The 18,317-nt window shown below is 38.0% G+C and overlaps 1 protein-coding gene, 1 long non-coding RNA gene and 1 pseudogene across 2 annotated transcripts; 1 reads left to right on the top strand and 2 right to left on the bottom strand.

Annotated features, from left to right (window-relative positions):
- The first annotated feature begins 289 nt into the window (after window positions 1-289).
- LOC147496709 (uncharacterized) lies at window positions 290-1,285 on the top strand. The gene has a single exon (XM_086562642.1). It carries the CDS (start codon window positions 290-292, stop codon window positions 1,283-1,285), a length of 996 nt encoding a protein of 331 aa, XP_086418768.1.
- Window positions 1,286-3,375: 2,090 nt separating this feature from the next.
- On the bottom strand, window positions 3,376-4,844 carry LOC147496708 (uncharacterized). Its single transcript, XR_015197119.1, has 3 exons — window positions 4,717-4,844; window positions 4,235-4,388; window positions 3,376-3,404 (listed from the first exon to the last, which is right to left on the bottom strand). It is a non-coding gene; the product is annotated as an uncharacterized LOC147496708 (long non-coding RNA).
- A 9,844-nt stretch (window positions 4,845-14,688) lies between these two features.
- Window positions 14,689-14,782, bottom strand: LOC147496707 (small nucleolar RNA R71; annotated as a pseudogene).
- Window positions 14,783-18,317: the final 3,535 nt, after the last annotated feature.

Below are 18,317 nucleotides of genomic sequence, written 5' to 3'. Positions count from 1 at the left end.
CATGAATCAGGAAGGATCAACATGGAATGATCAACTTATTGATGAAGTTTTCGATCTTATAATAGCAAGGCTCATCAAGGGAACACACATCAGACCACAGGATGAAGGGGACGATGAGTTAACTTGGTGGCCTACTACTAAAGGATAGTTCTCTGTTAAATCTGCATTTCATATGCTCAAAGCAAAGGATTGGGAAGGCTGTGACTCTACTTTTCAAGCAAAAACTATAAGAAGAATATGGAGAGCTAGGGTGGCAGCTAGGGAACAAGTTTTCATGTGGAAATTATACATGGACATACTGCCAACTGGAGAAAAGATACAGAAGAGGATTAGGAACAATGATACTATGTGTGGCTTTTGCTTCAGGAATAAGGAAACGGTAGAACATATCTTGTTTGAATGTGATTGGGCAAAAGCCTTATGGTTTGCATCACCACTGGGTTTAAGAATATATGTCAATAGAGGATGGTCCATTAGAAGATGGGTGGATGAGATCATGGAATGGTGTGAAAACAAGGTCCCAGACATAGCAAACTTGGGTGTGTATGCATGTACCCTATTGCAAACTATGTGGGATAATAGGAATCTGGAAAAGTTTAACAAAGGAGCAGCTGATAGGGGGGCTATTCTAATAGCTACAAAGATTCAATGGGAAAAAAGACTCAAAACTTTTGACAAGGAGAATCTAAACCCTACTGCTTTTGTTAATTATAACACTACACTTAGGAATATGAACACTAACAAGAGTACTCATGTTTCTACATCAACTAGTAATAATGATAATATATCTACTCTGCATCAACATAAGAGTAGCCTCTCTAACATGCCGGATGTTGTAAATATTAGGTTTGATGCTGCTTTTAATAAGAAATCTCTATCAGGAGCTGCTGCTACTATGGCTTGGAATGAAAAAGGAGTTTTACTTGCTGCTGCAGTAAGAAGATTCTCAGCAAAGTCAGCAGAGGAGAGTGAACTTCATGCAGTCGAGGTAGCAGTACAGCTGGCAAAGCACTTGGGAGGAGGAAAATTTCTTTTTGAGGGTGACAACATCAATATTATCAACAATTTAAGCTCCCAAGAGATCAGTATTGCTTGGCCTTTACAAAACATTACTAAAGCAATTATCAAAATTGCTAGTAAATTTAATTTTTCATGTTTTAGATGGCTAAGAAGATGTTTTAATAGTGAAGCTCATGATCTAGCTAAATGGGCTTACAGATTGTCTGACATGAGTACTCTACCAAAATGTTGCTCAGACGTTCAATGTACCCCTTTAACTCTATAATATATATATGTGGTTTAGTAGGGAAAAAAAAGTCACGTATCCTTCCCCCTCACATTCTCCCAAAATCTAATCCGATCTCCACTACATAGACTAAAATAACACTCTTTGAAAAGCCTCGAGAAAACTATGAAAATTCTTAAAAGCAACATATAATAGACTGGGAAGCGAAAAAGGCGCGGCGGGCTTTAATCAAGAACACATGAGCTCCTTCATAAAATTAACTTCAACGCTTAACCTTCTCCAAAATTTTGTTTTAAAGAAAAGTCCCAAATAGCCACTTCCAAACTTTTGGCCCTTTAAGGAAGGTCGAAATCCATGTTAGGAATGGCCACGAAAAGAAGACCGCGATAATATTTTAAAAAATGTGTATTACTAACGTATTATTAGATAACAATTACTTCACTTTGATCTATTAGATACTGATGTATTACATATAAATTAATTAATTGATGAATTACAACTACTAGCAAGATGCACGTGCTATGCACGCGATGTTAAACAAAACTTGCCGAAAAGTGTAAATATAATTTGGGTGAGCACACTTACAATTGACATTATGTCTAAGCAGACCCACTGGCAGCCGTTTAAATTTTGAATTGAATAGAATTCCATTCCTATTTGATTTCCAGACAAACCTAAGCAATAAATTTTTAAGTATAGCTCCAAATAATATGTACTTTGAGCCTCTCATCATAGCAAGTGCACGTTGCAAACGACAAAGATAAAAGGTTAGTGCATCAAAAGAATCTATATAACGCTATTCAATGAAATCAGTGTCCAACCATTAGGTAAATAGGTAATATACAACCGTAGGTATTGAATTGGAAGAATGGGACATACCATCCAAAAGCCAAATCATTTGGTTTGTTAATCAATCATCCAAGATAGAGTTACAATGACATATGCGGCACAACGGCATACTTAGTTTAGATAGGATATTACATCAATATAAAAATTAAAGTACACCAATAACAATAAGAAGTAGGTCGTTCTGACTTGTCCTCCACTATAATAGCTGGTATGTTGCAACCATCTTCTTTCTTATGTTAATATCCTATTTACCCTTGTTATTTTATTTTATTTTTTTAAGCTAGAGTTGGAAAGGGAAAAAAAAAGAAAAAAAAAAATTGTATCTACACTTGAGAAAAATCTAAGTCACATTGACACAAATACACATGTCGGTATCTAACACGACAACAATTCATGAATGCCAGTAGGAGGAATAGTTGTTGTTGGTGTTGAAGCAGTATTAAGATGTTGTGAACAAATAAGAAAACTGATTATTACAACGATGAGATAAAGATGGAAAGATGCCTTTGTTGGTTAATTTCTTGACTTTTCAGCTTTCGGCAATGGAGAGTTCCCTTCAAACTCTCTCTCTTGTCTTTTCATTTTTCTAAACCATCAAATTAAATTGGTAATTAAATTCCTAATTAAATGTCATTTATGGTGGCGTACAATTAAAATTGATGCGTGGGTTTAGTATTATAATTCACTAATACATGAAAGGACCAGTTACTCCTATTTAAAGTGTTAGCCAATACTTCAATTAAGGGTAATATGGGAACCGAGAATTCACAAAAGATTAAAAAGACAAAGTAGTCCTTCTAAATAGTTTATGGGTGTTTTACACTAACCAATTTGGGGTCAAATTAGGTGTTTGGGGAAACATGCATGCATCAGAAACTCAAAGTAGTCACCATCCTTTGATGGATCGCATGCATCCCAAATCAACAATTTAAAAAAAAAAATTCTAATGACTATGGAATTCAAATGCACCGTTTGCACCACCCTCGACAAAAGCATTTCCAGGAGACCTGACGAGTTACAATTTATTCATTCAAATCAATTGTAAATAAGCTTGAATAAAATGCTACCACATCACAAATCTGAGAGACTTACTTGTACTTTTGACCACCTCGAACCAAGAAATGATCCCAACTATCGCTATGCTCAACATTGACCCCAAACATTTCCATCAATTTGAAAGTCATATCAACATATGGAATTGAGATAAGTTTATCAATAATCTCAATCTCAACGTCTCCAAGAGCCAAAGGAGCTGCCATGAGAAAGTGAAGTTAAAATCTTGACTCTTGATTGTCCCAGAGAGTTTCACCTGAAAAGCACATGTGTATTGAGTAACTTGAAAATGGGTATATCAACAACAACAACAACAACAACAGTAACAAAAAAGGGAAGAATGAGACATTATTAGAGGTACAATTGCCAACTCTCTTCCTAAAGAATCAACAAAAATGAACCCATACGAAAATCAGAAAGATAGTAAAATGCATGAAGAAGAGAACAACTTATCGTTATGCAGTTTATCTTTATGAAAAACAAATGAGACTTTATACACAGGTTGTAACTTGTAAAGGGATTCTTGGGCATGAACAAAGATACTTGGCGAAATATAAGATTCTTTCTCATAAAAGCCCTTTGAACATATATGGGTTTATCGGAGGACCAACATAGAGGTACCCCACATATGAAGGAAATAATTACTAAGTGCTACCAAACAAAATAGGTACTCTTTTGACCTAATAAAGAGAAGTGGTTACTGAACAGAAGGCAGTGACTATTTAGTAAATTTTATCAATGGGCAATTTTCATGCATGACAAGCATTTTGACCAGGACGGATGAGCATTTTCTGGATCAAGATAGTGAATCTAAGAGTATTGACCAATACCTAAATAAACTAAAGGAACAATCCAGTTGAAGAAATAGGGCCATTAAATTAGGTTCATGTGTTTCACCTAATCATAATGAAACCTAAGAAATAGTTTTATTTTTTCATTTATTTTTCTTTTCATTCTTCTGACAGGCATAGAATAATTACATACACTAAAGAAGATAACTACAAATCGACAGCCCACTATGTTCTAAGAGATGATAAATCCTATGGTTGATTTCCAAACAAACCAAATTAATTAGGAAAAGTTCACCTTTCCCCCAGGAAGGCCTCCATTTCCATTTACACGAACAGGAGGACAATTAGTGCCCAGAAAACAATCAACATATGCACCAAGCTGCTTCAAGCCCACAACCAAGTCGCCAGATGGTCTCTCTCTCATCCTTGGGACTCCATCCAGGACATATCTGAATGCAGTCACATAAAAAGAGGTGTCAGCTAAAAGAATGCCTGCAGAAGACACATAAGTGAACTTATGAAGCCCAAAGCCGGTAAATTTATAGATCTCCTTTGTCAAGAAGCAACTACTTTCAATATATTACAAGCAAAAGTGTCTTCATACTATAGATTACAAAACCAACAGTGTTTCAAAAATAAGTTTACAAAGTGAGAATTCTTTATCACAGTTCATAAAACACCAGTACCCTGGGACTAGGAGTCCCAAGCATGAGGCTGAGGGACTTCATAAAAAAAATATTATTTCCTGTATTGAGTTTAGATATATAGACATAGTACCTGGCATTTCCACCAGCAGCAATAACTGCAGCAGTAAATGGATGCATTGCAGTCCCTGCATTCCCTAGAAAAAGTTGAACTTCCTCTGTCGATTCTTTCCCAATAGGAAACTGTCCATCACATCCATCCTTCAACTCTGTTATTAGCACATCTACTTCCGGTTTTGTAGCCGAGAGTCTTCAAAGCACCAAGCATATAATGAATATTCTCACTGTTTAACAAATTGTCCAACACCGTGGTTCCCTGAGGGAAAAAGTAAATCAACTCACCTCTCATCCAATTCAATCACAAGTATGCTACCCGAACTAATAAAATGATTACCTCAGAGAGAGCAGCGAGAAGAAGAATGCGATATGCGTTGACTTCACTAATGATGGATTTTACGTTGGATAATCACAATAGCGCGAAGATAGAGGTTAATGAAGTATAAAAAAATAAAATCAGAAAGAAAGTCACACCTACCATTGACTTCATGACTGAGGTAGATTTTCCCATAGAATAATTCTTGCATTGAAAAAAAAATATATAAAAATAATTAGACCGTCCAAAACCATCATTAACCTTATTAAGTGCAACATATATGCATGTTACATTGTTATATATATATATATATATATATATATATATATATATATATATATATAATCTTACCAAGCCAATTGCAGATTAGATCGTATTCCCCAGCATATATGAGAGATTTGATTCTATCCTTCAGAAGTGCAAGGATACCAAGTCCCAAATTTTTCATCCAGTCCATCTGCATTGCATCGTAAACAGCAGGGCTGCATGACACAATAAATGCTATATACCCAACACCAAGAGCTTCCCTAGCAGGCTTTTGATTCAAGAATTCCTCCATATTCAAAAAATCATAGCAGTGGTTCCCTTGACATTTCTTTCTAATATCATAGTAGTGCATACGGAAACACAATATATATCAAGCTTGTTGTATTGTCACCAATTGTCTAAGTTTGACAAAAAGGATGAATGCCCATGCTTACTTACATTGACATTCCCAGCTATGTCCAAGATCTTATTAAAGATTGAAGTGCAAGCATCATATGATTTGATGCAATCATCTCCACCATTTTTCGCTGCAACAACACTTCAAGATTAATCCACAAGTCTAACATAATCATAGTGAAAAGTATAGAAGAAAGCTTTCTATATTCATTCGCAGAGAGATCAGTTTGGATGCTCCCTTCTAAAATCTTTTCATCTCAGATGAACTCAAAAAAATAATAATGAAGTGGTGTCAACGACCAAATCCCGTCGTCATAAATGATGTATCTTGAAATGGACAAACATCTAGGACTTCAAAACACTAAAACTACAATGATGTCCCTCTGAGAATTGTTATTCTTTGGGAGTAGTATTAAGAAAGTGGGGAAGACTTACCACATAGTTCTCTTGTCATTTCGCGATTCGGAACCATTCCATTAATACTTGGACTCTTGGATAATTTTCATTTGTAAGGCATAGTCCGTGGAAGCCTTGTACTGAACTGCTGAATCAGTAAGTCCATTGCCAATGGCAAATCCCTATTTGGCCACATAATTTGGTTATGTAGGTCCAAGATTGGGAGTGACAACAACAAATTCATAATTAATCAATAAGAGAAGTACCTTCAGATTTATATGAATCCCTTCTTTCTCTTTGTAATCATTTTATTTTGAAGTCATCTGGCTATTTTGGAAATTATTTGCAAATACAAAAAATCGACACCATTAAGAAAAGAGAAGCAGTTCATTGAAAATTAGGACCAAACCTTTAAAACAGCAACACCACCAGAAAGCTTTGCAAGTCTCTCTTGCAACTTTTCCTTTTGCATAATCAGAAGTGCTTGATTCCATAACAGACCTTAGCTGTTACAAAAATGAAACATGTTACTACTCCTTAACAATTCACACTATTCAATAGATTCAAGCAATCACTTGTCCTATAAATTGACTAAAGTTGTAAGATATTTGATTAGAGTGTTGGAACAGAAAGAATTTCATTGTAATGAGGAAAAAAAAAATATGAGAAACAGAAGAGATGGGAGAGAAGGGAAAAGCTTCGTATTCCTAGACTTTTCTTTTTCTTAACGTCTTATTAAATAACCCAAACATTACTAATTAAATGCTATTTATAGTAATTTATAGTTAGGCGTACAATTCACAATTGCGTGGAATTGGTTTTTTAATATACTACCACATGAAAAGACTAATTGCTCCTATTCAAAGGTGTTAAGCAATATTTTTGTTTAAGGACAATATCGGTACTGAAAATTTATAAAGGCATAAAAAGACAAAATAGTTCTCATTAATAAATATTTAGACATCTGATTTTATTATTCATCTAGGGTATTATGCGTAAGAAAAAGACTCGGTAGAGATAATATACACTATTTGTAAACAAAATCAATATCAAGACCAATACCTTTAAAAAGAAATTGAATTAATGTAAATCTAAGAGGTGTTACAATCTTTGAAGCCACTAAGTGTTGTACCACTATAGCCTATAGCCAAGTCACAAGTGCTTTTAACAAAAGAGGGAATATGGGTCACATTATCACAATTTGGAAAAGGTATCCGGATTCAATTGAAGATGAAAGAATCTGGAAACTCCATCTCGTTATCCAACCTTTTTTACTTCTCCCCCTCCTAGTCGAAAGAATATTCATTCCATGTATTGGATTCTCTTCTTGTTCAAAATTGCACAATTTTTTCTTCAAAAACAACATGGTTGAATCCCAATCTCTTGAAATTAGAAAACTTGAAGGTAAAAAAAAGTTATTTGGACAAAAGCATCACTTCGATTTCTATAGAAAATCAAGGGAACTTTGTATCTCCATCTTTTTATCCAACCTGAACAATTATTTCATGTCTTAGATTTTCTTCAATAACAACACGATTAAGTTCCAATCTCATTAAATTAGAAAACTTAAGGTAAAAGAGGTGATTCAGAAAAAACATCACAAAAGGGGTTGGTCTTTGCAGATTTGCACAAAAGATACACTTGGTACTTTAATCTTTCGATAAAACATGGGGGATTGGGCCTAAAATAAGGGGTGCGGTATTGGCACCCCCATAAATGGGACTAACACTCCTTTGACAAAAAATAAAACAATAATGGTTATTTCTTATATGTCCTTTTACACCCCCACATGCCCATAATTCTACGGCAGACAGTTGTCGCGAGATCTCATATCCCATGGCAGGCAATTGCCGCGAGATCGCACAATCCACGACATCAGGTTGCTGCGAGATCCCATATCCCATGGCAGACAGGTGCCGCGGTATATTTTTTTGTGTTTTTTGTTTTTTTTCACTTCAAATTTTGCTTATTGAATACACACGGCATATGGATACCTTATTTTCTTTTTTAAAGTTTCTTTATACACTCCAAGAACAACACCAAAACCATTACAAAAAAGAATGTACAATCGAGCTATAATTTTACTATCTCGCGGAAAATATTTTCATATCCTATAAGAAAATTTTGTGATCAAATTAATAAAGAAGAATTTTGATAATTAACACAAGCAAAGACTCCATTTTAGTAAACAAAATCATCTCGCGGCAACTAACTTGTTTTACGGTGGTTAAAAAAAAAACCCACGGCAACCACTTTCCATGGGATATGGGATCTCGCGGCAGCTGTTTGCTATGGATTGTGTGATCCCGTGACAGCTGCTTGCCGTTAGTATTTTTTGTGTATTTAATGGAGGAGTGTTAGTACATTTGAATTGGTCAAAGAGGGTGCTAGTCCCATTTATAGGGGTGTCAATACTGCGGGCCTAAAATAATTGGAGCGGCAATCTAGGGAAAGGAAGAGCGCAACAGTTTTATAGGGGTTTAGACCTAAAATTGTGGGAGTGCGGTACTTCTTACCCACGGTTTTAGTGGCTAAAATCCACATCACCCAACTAGCCCGTCTCAAAGACTTTACTTTCAGACATGTTTAACACTTAAACTTTACACCCAGAAACCACCTCAAAGCATCAAATAATCTCCTTGTTTAATGAGTGATAAACTCTAAGCTTTGAATAGCATCTAGAGTAAAAGGTCACAATCTCCCTCACCTTCTATCTAAGACTCTCCAGGTATTTTTCCCTATTTCTTTCCCTAGCTGGTTGTGGAGAAACGTAGGAAACAAACAAACGTCACATTTGAAAAGGAAGTGAGACCTCTTGATATAGTATGGTAAGTTGTAAATCAATTGTATTTTGCGTTCGGTATTTCCATACAGATTCTACTACTATCAGTCAAAGTCAAACCCTTGGTCACATTAAAAATCAATTAGAAATCAATGAGCTCACCCACCCGAGGGTTTTGGGATCCAAGTCAATATGCAATCTGGCAACTCCATAAGCGACGCGTAATGGTTTTCACCAATTACAATTTACTAGCATTTTGGGCACGCTCGAGGAGCGTGAAGCCTATTCTAGCACGTGCGATGCGCCTGTTGTTTTTCACACTTATTTTATGCTATCTATCCAAAACTGAAATCAATCGGGTTAATAAAAAACCCTGATTCCAAAATTCAAATTTAAATCGATCATTAAAAATTTAAATTCCCGACCCGATTTGTTGCTCTAGATGTAAAGAGGTCTCATTAACCATAGTTAGCAATTCGGCGAATTATTCGTTTAATTCTGAAAACGTTTAAAAATGTCGTATTTATCAATAATACGGAATAATTCATTAATTCGGCAAGAAATCATTAATTCGCTAATTATTCGTATTTTCACTATAAGTTTGCTAAGCATGTTGTCAAATTTTATCGTATTATTTTTTTTTTATTTTTAGCTTCGTATTATACTCGAATTACTTACGAACCCGAACTTTTACCGTTTCCATTTTTTTTAATCTGAATTGAAAAAACGAATTCTTATCGAAGCTCGAATTTTATTCGAATATTTTCAGTATCAAATTTTTGCCGTATTATGAATTGCTAACTATGCCACTAACCTACAAAAATCCGAATTGAAAAAACGAATTCTTATCGAAGCTCGAATTTTATTCGAATATTTTCCGTATCGAATTTTTGCCGTATTATGAATTGCTAACTATGCCACTAACCCACTAATTTAGACTAAATATGTTAAATTTGTCGGAAAAGTAATTTATGAAAATTTGTCCAGAATTTCTGATAAAATTGTCGAAATTTCGAGTGGTATTGTCGAAAGTTCGGATGGCATGGGTTGTAATAATAGTGTGAAAATTTGTCCAGAATTTTCAATGAAATTGTTGAAATTTCGAAGGGCATAGGCTGTGGTATGGGTGGTAATAATAGTGTTTGGCAAGAGCAAAATTGGAAAAACAAAAACAACAGTATGAAAAATAACTGTAGGTGTAGGTGGGGCGCGTTAGTTAAAGGAGAGAGATATTTTTCCCTACAAATCCTTATAGGCAAACCCTATATGTTTATTTATTTTTTAGGGTACCCACCACTTTCGCTGCACTAAGGTATCACATTGCTCAATCCTATTAAATTAAGACGCCGTCATTTGTTTGACTCCCTACGGCATAGTCCATCTTGGTATTTGTCATCTCAATGCTAACTACAAATCAGTGAATTCCACGTGGGTAAATGGTTAACACAGACAAATTAATAACTTGTACCTAAACGCAAATTAAGTGGTTGTGACAATCAATTAAGAGAACAATAAAATGAAAACATTAGAAAAATTTAGAACTACTGATTGCAAAAAGATATTGAGAAAATCTAAACAAACCAGTTTTCTTTCTCAACATTTTCAATCAAAGATTAATCATAGTTTAAACATTTAAAAATAAAATAAAAATGAAGCTATGTCATTAAGTTATAATGAATAAACCACTGTAAGTACCCTCCGTTCCACACTGTAAACCATTGTTAGTATACGTGTCCACATACCAGGTTGCCTTTCTTCAACTCGTCCCACACCATCAGATCGGGCCCACGATCCAACACCCAAGTTGTCCACAGCATCAGTTACAGTAGTTTATGGAAGCAAACCAACTAGCGCAATCTTGGAGCTCACTCAACGCCACAATCATGGAGACATTTACTTTTTAACAAAAGAGTAATGGCGAATCATCAAGATAGCACACAAGGTGGATCTACATTTCATAACGGTCCAGAGCAAATATGGAAAGTCAGCTCAAACATCTATAAATAGAGAGAGATAAACTACGTAAAACTTGATTCGAGTTTACCCCAACAAACTTGATACGTAGGCAACTCTTACCCCAAGAAGAGTGCAGCCATTCCCTATCACCCAAATCATCAGGTCGTTGTCCAGTAAACACCCACATCTATATTGGCGCACGTCTGCCGGTTCGTTCTCTTGAGAAAACACACTTACCATTTTCTCAAGCCCACGAAGCTGGTCACAAACAAGCCACCATGGAAGCACAATTACAAGCATTAGCAGATCAGATGAAGACGCTAGAGGAGTTATTCGTAGTACTTCAACAAGAGAACCAGACAATGCGCGAGCACACCACCTCCAACACAACAACAGCCCTCCAGACGCAGTGGAGAACAACGCCATCACAGCCCTCACCAACACCACCAATCAAAGACTGGAAGACTTCGCACAAAGATTGGAGAAGGTGAATGACAAGGATAGCGCACTCTAGATAGCTCAGAAAATACTCCAAACGTATAAGGCGTCACCATTCACAACAGAAATCAGTCACAAGCAGCTGCCTTCAGAGTTCATCCAACCAATGTTCCCGCTGTACGACGGTAGCTCATGTCCAGGCTAGCACGTAGCTCGTTTCAGCAAGACTTTAGTACTCTACAGCACACCAGAATACGACTACCTTAAATGCAAACTCTTTCCAGCCAGCCTGAAGGACGGAGCCATAGATTGGTTCTACACACTCCCTCCTGATTCCATCAGCAACTTCGACAAGCTGGCCGAAACATTCGTGGCAGAATTCGTCCACAATAAGAAGAAACAAGCCGACCTAGACTCGCTGTTCCAGCTAAGACAAGTGCATGGCGAGACAATCTGTGCATTCCTAGGACGTTTTAAGAAGGACCTCCTCTCGCTGGAATCAGGACTCAAAGACAGTTTTGCAACTTCTACGTTCACAAATGCCCTCTTAGACGTCTCCGACCTAGTAGGGTCCCTCATGCGCAACAAACCAGAGACCCTAGATGACCTATATCACAAAGTAGACAAGTAAATAAAATACGAAGAATAGATGGCCCAGCGCAAAGGAAAAGAAGTCCTCGTAGTAAGCGACAGGCGAGGATCCAAAGAAAGCAATCAATATTCAGGCAACAACAACAACAACAACAACAACAACAACAACAACAACAACAAATTCAGCTCCAGCAGGCCTTCGTACACAAAGAGGGAATTCTCCAACTTCTCCAGGACGCCGAGTCAGATACTGAAGAAAATATATACAACACCATACTTCAAGCCCAACATCAACAAGGTGATCGCCATACCAGAACGTCCATACTGCCATTTCCACAAGCTTCACCACCATGACACTAATGATTGTTGGAGCCTCAAACACTACCTCCAAGACTTAGTAGAGGAAGGCAAATTGAAAAAGTTCCTGCCAGAAAGCGACCTAAGGCACAAGCTGGACGCCAAACGTCCACGTAGCGTGGCCGCGAAGAAGCGAGCGACCAACAACAACGAAGCAAAAGCGAAACAGCCCGACGATCTAAATCTCCAGGTCGGTCGAGGCACAACAAGAGACAGCACTCCTCCAACCACTATGAGGAGAAAGTAATAAACATGATTACAGACACATCAAACGATGAAACCTCAGGTCGGGAGAAGTGCAGAAGAGTAGGAGCATTTCAAGAAATCTACCACCTCTCACACAAAGCTGAGGTGATTAATCCCACCAACCCTCAAACAACAACAACAATTTCATTCACCGAAGAGGATCTAGACAAGGTGCTGCCTACCACACAATGATGCCCTGGTAGTGCACGTCAAAATTAACGGGTGGACAGTCAAAAGAGTCCTCATCGATCCAGGCAGCTCGTGCGACATACTTTTCTATCAAACTTACAAGGACATGCACCTACCAGACTCGGTGATGATAGAATCAAATGCACCGGCCGCTCTATGGGTTTCACAGTGATCGCACAGATGCCATTGGAGATATCATCTTGCCAGTCTCCATTAGAGAAAAGGAAGACATGGTCAAAACCTCAACACGATTCAGTGTGATAGATGTCAAGTCGTCCTACACTTCCATTCTAGGACGCTGATGGATTCACAAGATCCAAGCAATTCCATCAACCCTACACTAGGTCCTGCGATTCCCGGTCCCCAAGGCATGATGGAGCTCAGAAGCAACCAACTAGAAGCTCACCGGTGCAATCACGTCAGCACAACGACCTCAACCAAGCCTCAGGTCATCAAAGACAAAGACGTCGCAAAGAAGCAAGATCCTCAAACGTCCAACCCTACAGCAACCGCAGGAGACAAGCTCAAAGGGAAACAAACTTAAATAGAACCAGGAGAAAAAGTCAATCTGGGCACAAATGATGACTCAAAGTTTGTTTATGTAGGGGCTGATTTAGATCCCAAGCTCAAGGAGTAACTTGTCAAATTTCTATCTCTCAATAAAGATGTTTTTGATTGGTCGTATATCGATATGCCAAAAATTGACCCTCAGGTCGCTTGCCACAAGTTAAATGTAGATCCAACTGTCAAGCGTGTCAAACAATGACCTAGGAAACTTGCACTCAAATTTCAAAAAGCCATCAATGAAGAGATAGAAAAACTCAAAAATGTTGGGTTCATCAGAGAAGTTGAGTACCCGACCTGGCTAGCTAACATTGTGGCCGTTCCAAAGAAGAATGGTCAGGTACGACTTTGCATAGACTTCACCAATGTCAACAAGCACTGCCCAAAAGACAGCTTCCTCCTACCAAGGATCAACATACTGGTAGATCAAACGTGCGGCCATGAGCTGTTATCATTTATGGACGCATACAGTTGATACAACCAAATACCGCTTGTAGAAGAAGACCAGGAAAAGACATCCTTCGTAATCGAGCAAAGAACGTTCTATTACAACGTCCTACCATTCGGCTTGAAGAACACTGGTGTGACTTACCAAAGATTGGTCACCAAAATGTTCAAATACTTGCTAGGGGACACTATGGAGGTCTACATAGACGACATGGTGGTCAAAAGCGAAGAGGCAAGCGATCACATCTCCCACCTGCAAGAAGCCTTTGAACGACTTCGCCAAAACAAGATGAAGCTCAACCCAGCAAAATGCGTATTCAAAGTAGCCTCGGGAAAATTCTTAGGTTACCTCGTTTCACAAAGGTGCATTGAAGCAAATCCAAAACAAATACGAGCTCTCCTTGAGATGCCAGCACCAACTACAAAGCAATAAATTCACAAGTTATTAGGCATGGTTTCAGCACTCAACAGATTCATCTCACAAGCATCTGACAAATGCAGACCATTCCTGCAAATACTCAAAAAGGCGCAACATTCACATGGACAGATGAGTGCCACAAAGCCTTCACCGACCTGAAAGCTTACTTATCAATGCCGCCCGTCCTGTCCAAACCAGAGGAAGGAGAAACACTGGGGCTTTATGATAAGAGCCCAAAACTATAGTTTTAACCCTGTAACAGACATACCTTTAGACCAATTATGTGAGTAATAATTAAGAGTTAACACTGATTATGTGTTTTTATGCATTCCAGGCTTCAAAGTCCATTATGTGCAGAAATGTGCCACTTTAGCGAGATAAAGAAGCAGAGGTCGGTTACTAAGGAGTTCCGTGATTAAAGGCCAAGTTTCTAGAAGACAAAGCCTTTCCCAAAGCCCGATCAAAAGCTGAAAAGTCGACGCGGGCAGAAACAGCACACAAAGTCAGCAGAACTTCCGAAGGCCATATCTTTGGACTCAGACCTCGGAATGGGGCCTACCTTATGTCAAAATGACCGGCTCGGAAAGAGCTTTCCAATGGTCTAAGACGGATGAGATGCTTTCCAAGATTCATTTCTTTCGACAAAATCCTCATGAAACATTTTCAGAGGCTTGGAATCGTTTCACCGATCTCCTTATAGAGTGTCCACATCATAACTTAGCTTAAAGACACGTTAGTTCGTGCCTTTTCAAAGGACTTCTACACCACCATAAAGAAGTCCTTGACATAATGAATGGGGTAGTTTCTTAAGCAAAGGAGCTTGGGAGGCTTATAAATTTTAGAAGACCAAACTAAGCTAAATAACAACTGGGGGTTGTAACGATTACTCCCGCTCCGCTAGTTCTTCTTCAACAGTTAAGGCTACCAGTATGTTTGAGGTTAAATCAGATCCTGAGCTTAAAACTCTAATTGAATCCCTCACAAAAAAGGTAGAGGCCATTTCTATACAACAAAAGCCAATCCCCGTCATGAATGTAAATTCAAATCCATGTAGTTTCATTTGGAGCCCCGAGCATCGACTTAATCGGTCCTATAGCCTATGAACAGGCTTGTTCCATTAATAGTGAACCTAACGCCCCTTGGAGACAAAATCCCAACTTCGGTTGGAGAAATAACAAAACGTCACACCTCAAGGGTACAATAACCAATATGTTAGGCCTACGGCATAGCTTTAACCATGCCCCACTACGACAAGGACAGGGTCAGGGGAATTTTAATAATTATAACAACCAAGTGCAACCTCGACAAGGTCAAGCACAAGGTCAAAGTAGTTATAATAATTATAATGCTAGTAGAGGTATCGTTCCGGTAAATAATAACTACCAAAATCTACCCATAAATAATTCACGTGAAATAGTTCCACTCACACCACCCGTGACTACTACACCCACACAACCGGATCGTCTTGACACCTTCATACAAGTGAGCAAAAACTTTTCCAAACCATGGCTCAATCTAACCAAACGGCTTCTACAATCGGTTAATAATTTAACCAAACGGTTGGCTCAAGATAAAGCCCAACCCAAAGGTGTGTTGCCAGTCACGAAATACCTAATCCTAAAACAACAAATACAGCCTTTTGAGGTAACCGATAATACTAGTAGTGAATATGAAAATGTAGGTGAGCTAAAGGCCATCACCACTCCGATTCGGGCAGAGTGGTTGATAACAAAGTAACTATGCCTATAGTTACCCCACCAAGATCTCCCTACACCCGCTATATTACTAGATACCGAAATAGAAACTGAAGAGCCTACCACTGTAGAGGTACCAGTTATAACAAAACCTAAGAAATAGGAAGTCACGGTTAAACACCCAGGTAATACCATTGCTAAATATAGACAGAAACCACCGTTTCCACAAAAATTAGCCATGTTAACTAAGGATACAAATTACGAGGAGATTAGGGATGTTTTTAAGAATCTAACTATAAACCTTCCCTTCCTCGAAGCTATAAAAAAGCTACCACACCATGCTAAGTTTCTTAAGGAATTGTGTACTACTAGGCGTAAGACCAATATACCAAAAGGCGCCTTTTAATGAGTAACAATTCCCAACTCTATCGAACATAATGGAATTGTTAAGTACAAGGACCCCTGGTTGTCCTCTTGCATAATGCACCTTAGGAGATTCCTATCACGACGACCGTTATTAGACTTGGGGGCTAGTGTAAACTTACTCCCATTTTATTTGTATAGACAAATAGGTCTAGACGAGATGCAACCCACTAGAATGACGTTGCAATTAGCTGATCGGTCTATTAAGTATCCTAAGGGTGTCGTCGAAAATGTTCTGGTAAAAATTCAGGATTTTTACTATCCGGCTGATTTTGTCATCCTCGATACAGAAGTCGTTAATGACTCTGTCCCGATCATCTTAGGGCGACCTTTTCTGGCAACTGCCAATGCGCTCATTAATTGTCGCGATGGTTCAATGTCCATGTCTTTTGACCATCTTCTTTGTTTGAAGTCAATGTTTTTAAACCAAAGACACGCAGTTACCCGATTCGTCTATGGATGGAGAGGTTAGCATGATCGAGGCGTTGCTTTCGAGATTATTTCAACAACACGTTCCCACGATAATCATATGCCCAAATTTCTTTCCTTTGGAAGTTCAGGACTCCAACATTTCCATCCCTACACTAGTCGATAGACATATTATGGATGAGGATGAGATAGATGACTTTTTCAAAGATGTAGAGGACTATCATAGTAACGAGGATATGACCCATCTAGATGAGCAATTCGATGAGTTTCTTCGAGAAGGTGATGAATCACCCTATCAAGAACTACTTTGCACAACATCCACCTCGATTCCCCCTTCCACCCTTTCAAAGGAATCTCGAGTTTGCACTCGATCCTTTTGTTTCTCCTGTGCTCCATAATTTTTTAAATCCACCTAGTAAACAAATACTACAGAAGGACAAACCACTTGACACCTTCATTTTCAGAATTGAGACAGTCCCTACACACACAATGAATGAGTTTTGTGCTAAAACCACATCCTCATTGTTTACAGGCTGTCTTTCTACAACTTATCCATATCCACCATATTTTTCACAACCATTCACTTTTCCACACTTATTTACTAGAACACCCACTCATTCAAAAATGAAAAATAAGGTGCATGATAAGTTACATAATAGGGTTATCCGACTTCGCTTTCATTTCACTAGGTTGAGTCATAGGAAATCTTGATGGTGTTTGATATGTGTTTGGATATTTTTTATGGAATGATCCACAATTATTTTTGGTTGTTAATATATGATAAACTGCATGTTCATACATACGACTAGATAAAGTCTCGAAAGTATCGACTATAAAGCGACTCAACTTTTGTGTTTGGTGCATTTTCTTTCATTTCCATATATTGGTGAGTGCACCATTAAGGTAACCGGGCCCTCCCTATGGAGTGTGTGGCTGTAAGTACCGGATCCTAAGTCCACGTTTAAACATAATTCACGTTTTCCACTCTTGCATGTTTTATCAGATTTTTTTGAGTCATGTTTCTCTATGGGGTGAATTATGTCTTTATTGTTTATTGTTTTTATTTTTAAAATTAAAAAAAAATATATATATATATATATATATATAAGAATAAGCATAGTAACCTAGGAAGTCTCGAATCGACTTTAAAAGACCTTATTGCTAAAACAAATTTTCTAAGCTTCGTTGTAAAAAATTTGTTTGGGGGTGGGGTGTTCGTGTTGCCGTCCTAAAATGTTTTATGCCCCATTAGAGTTGCTTAGGCCATTTTATTGTATTACGATTCGGGTTGACATAATCCAAGAATTTGGATTTCAATTGTTCGCATAACATACGTTATGCACGCACTTCGAGGCGTTTTCCACTATCTTATATGTCATCCACGGTCAGAATGGAGTGTTTTATGGATCATTAGATTGGAAATTCTCTCCTGATCATTTCTATATCTCATTCGCAAAAATCGGAAAGGTAACGAAGCGGCAATTTTGATTTTGGGCTTGGGCCCAACCCGCGCCCACCGACAGCGCGACCGCGCCCTTACCTTAACCAACAGTCGATCTTCTTCTCCATTCCGCCATTAATGCCAAGCTCCAAAAACCTAAAAAACAAAATCAAAATAAAAAGAAAACGAGAATTAACCCACGCCCAAAATCAAATCCCAACCCAAATCGATTCCAAACACCACCGACCACCACTCCCACCGATTTAC

This window comes from Coptis chinensis, chromosome 5, assembly GCF_015680905.1.
Source record: "Coptis chinensis isolate HL-2020 chromosome 5, ASM1568090v1, whole genome shotgun sequence".
NCBI lineage: Eukaryota > Viridiplantae > Streptophyta > Magnoliopsida > Ranunculales > Ranunculaceae > Coptis > Coptis chinensis.
This window is presented reverse-complemented; position numbering and strand designations above follow the sequence as displayed.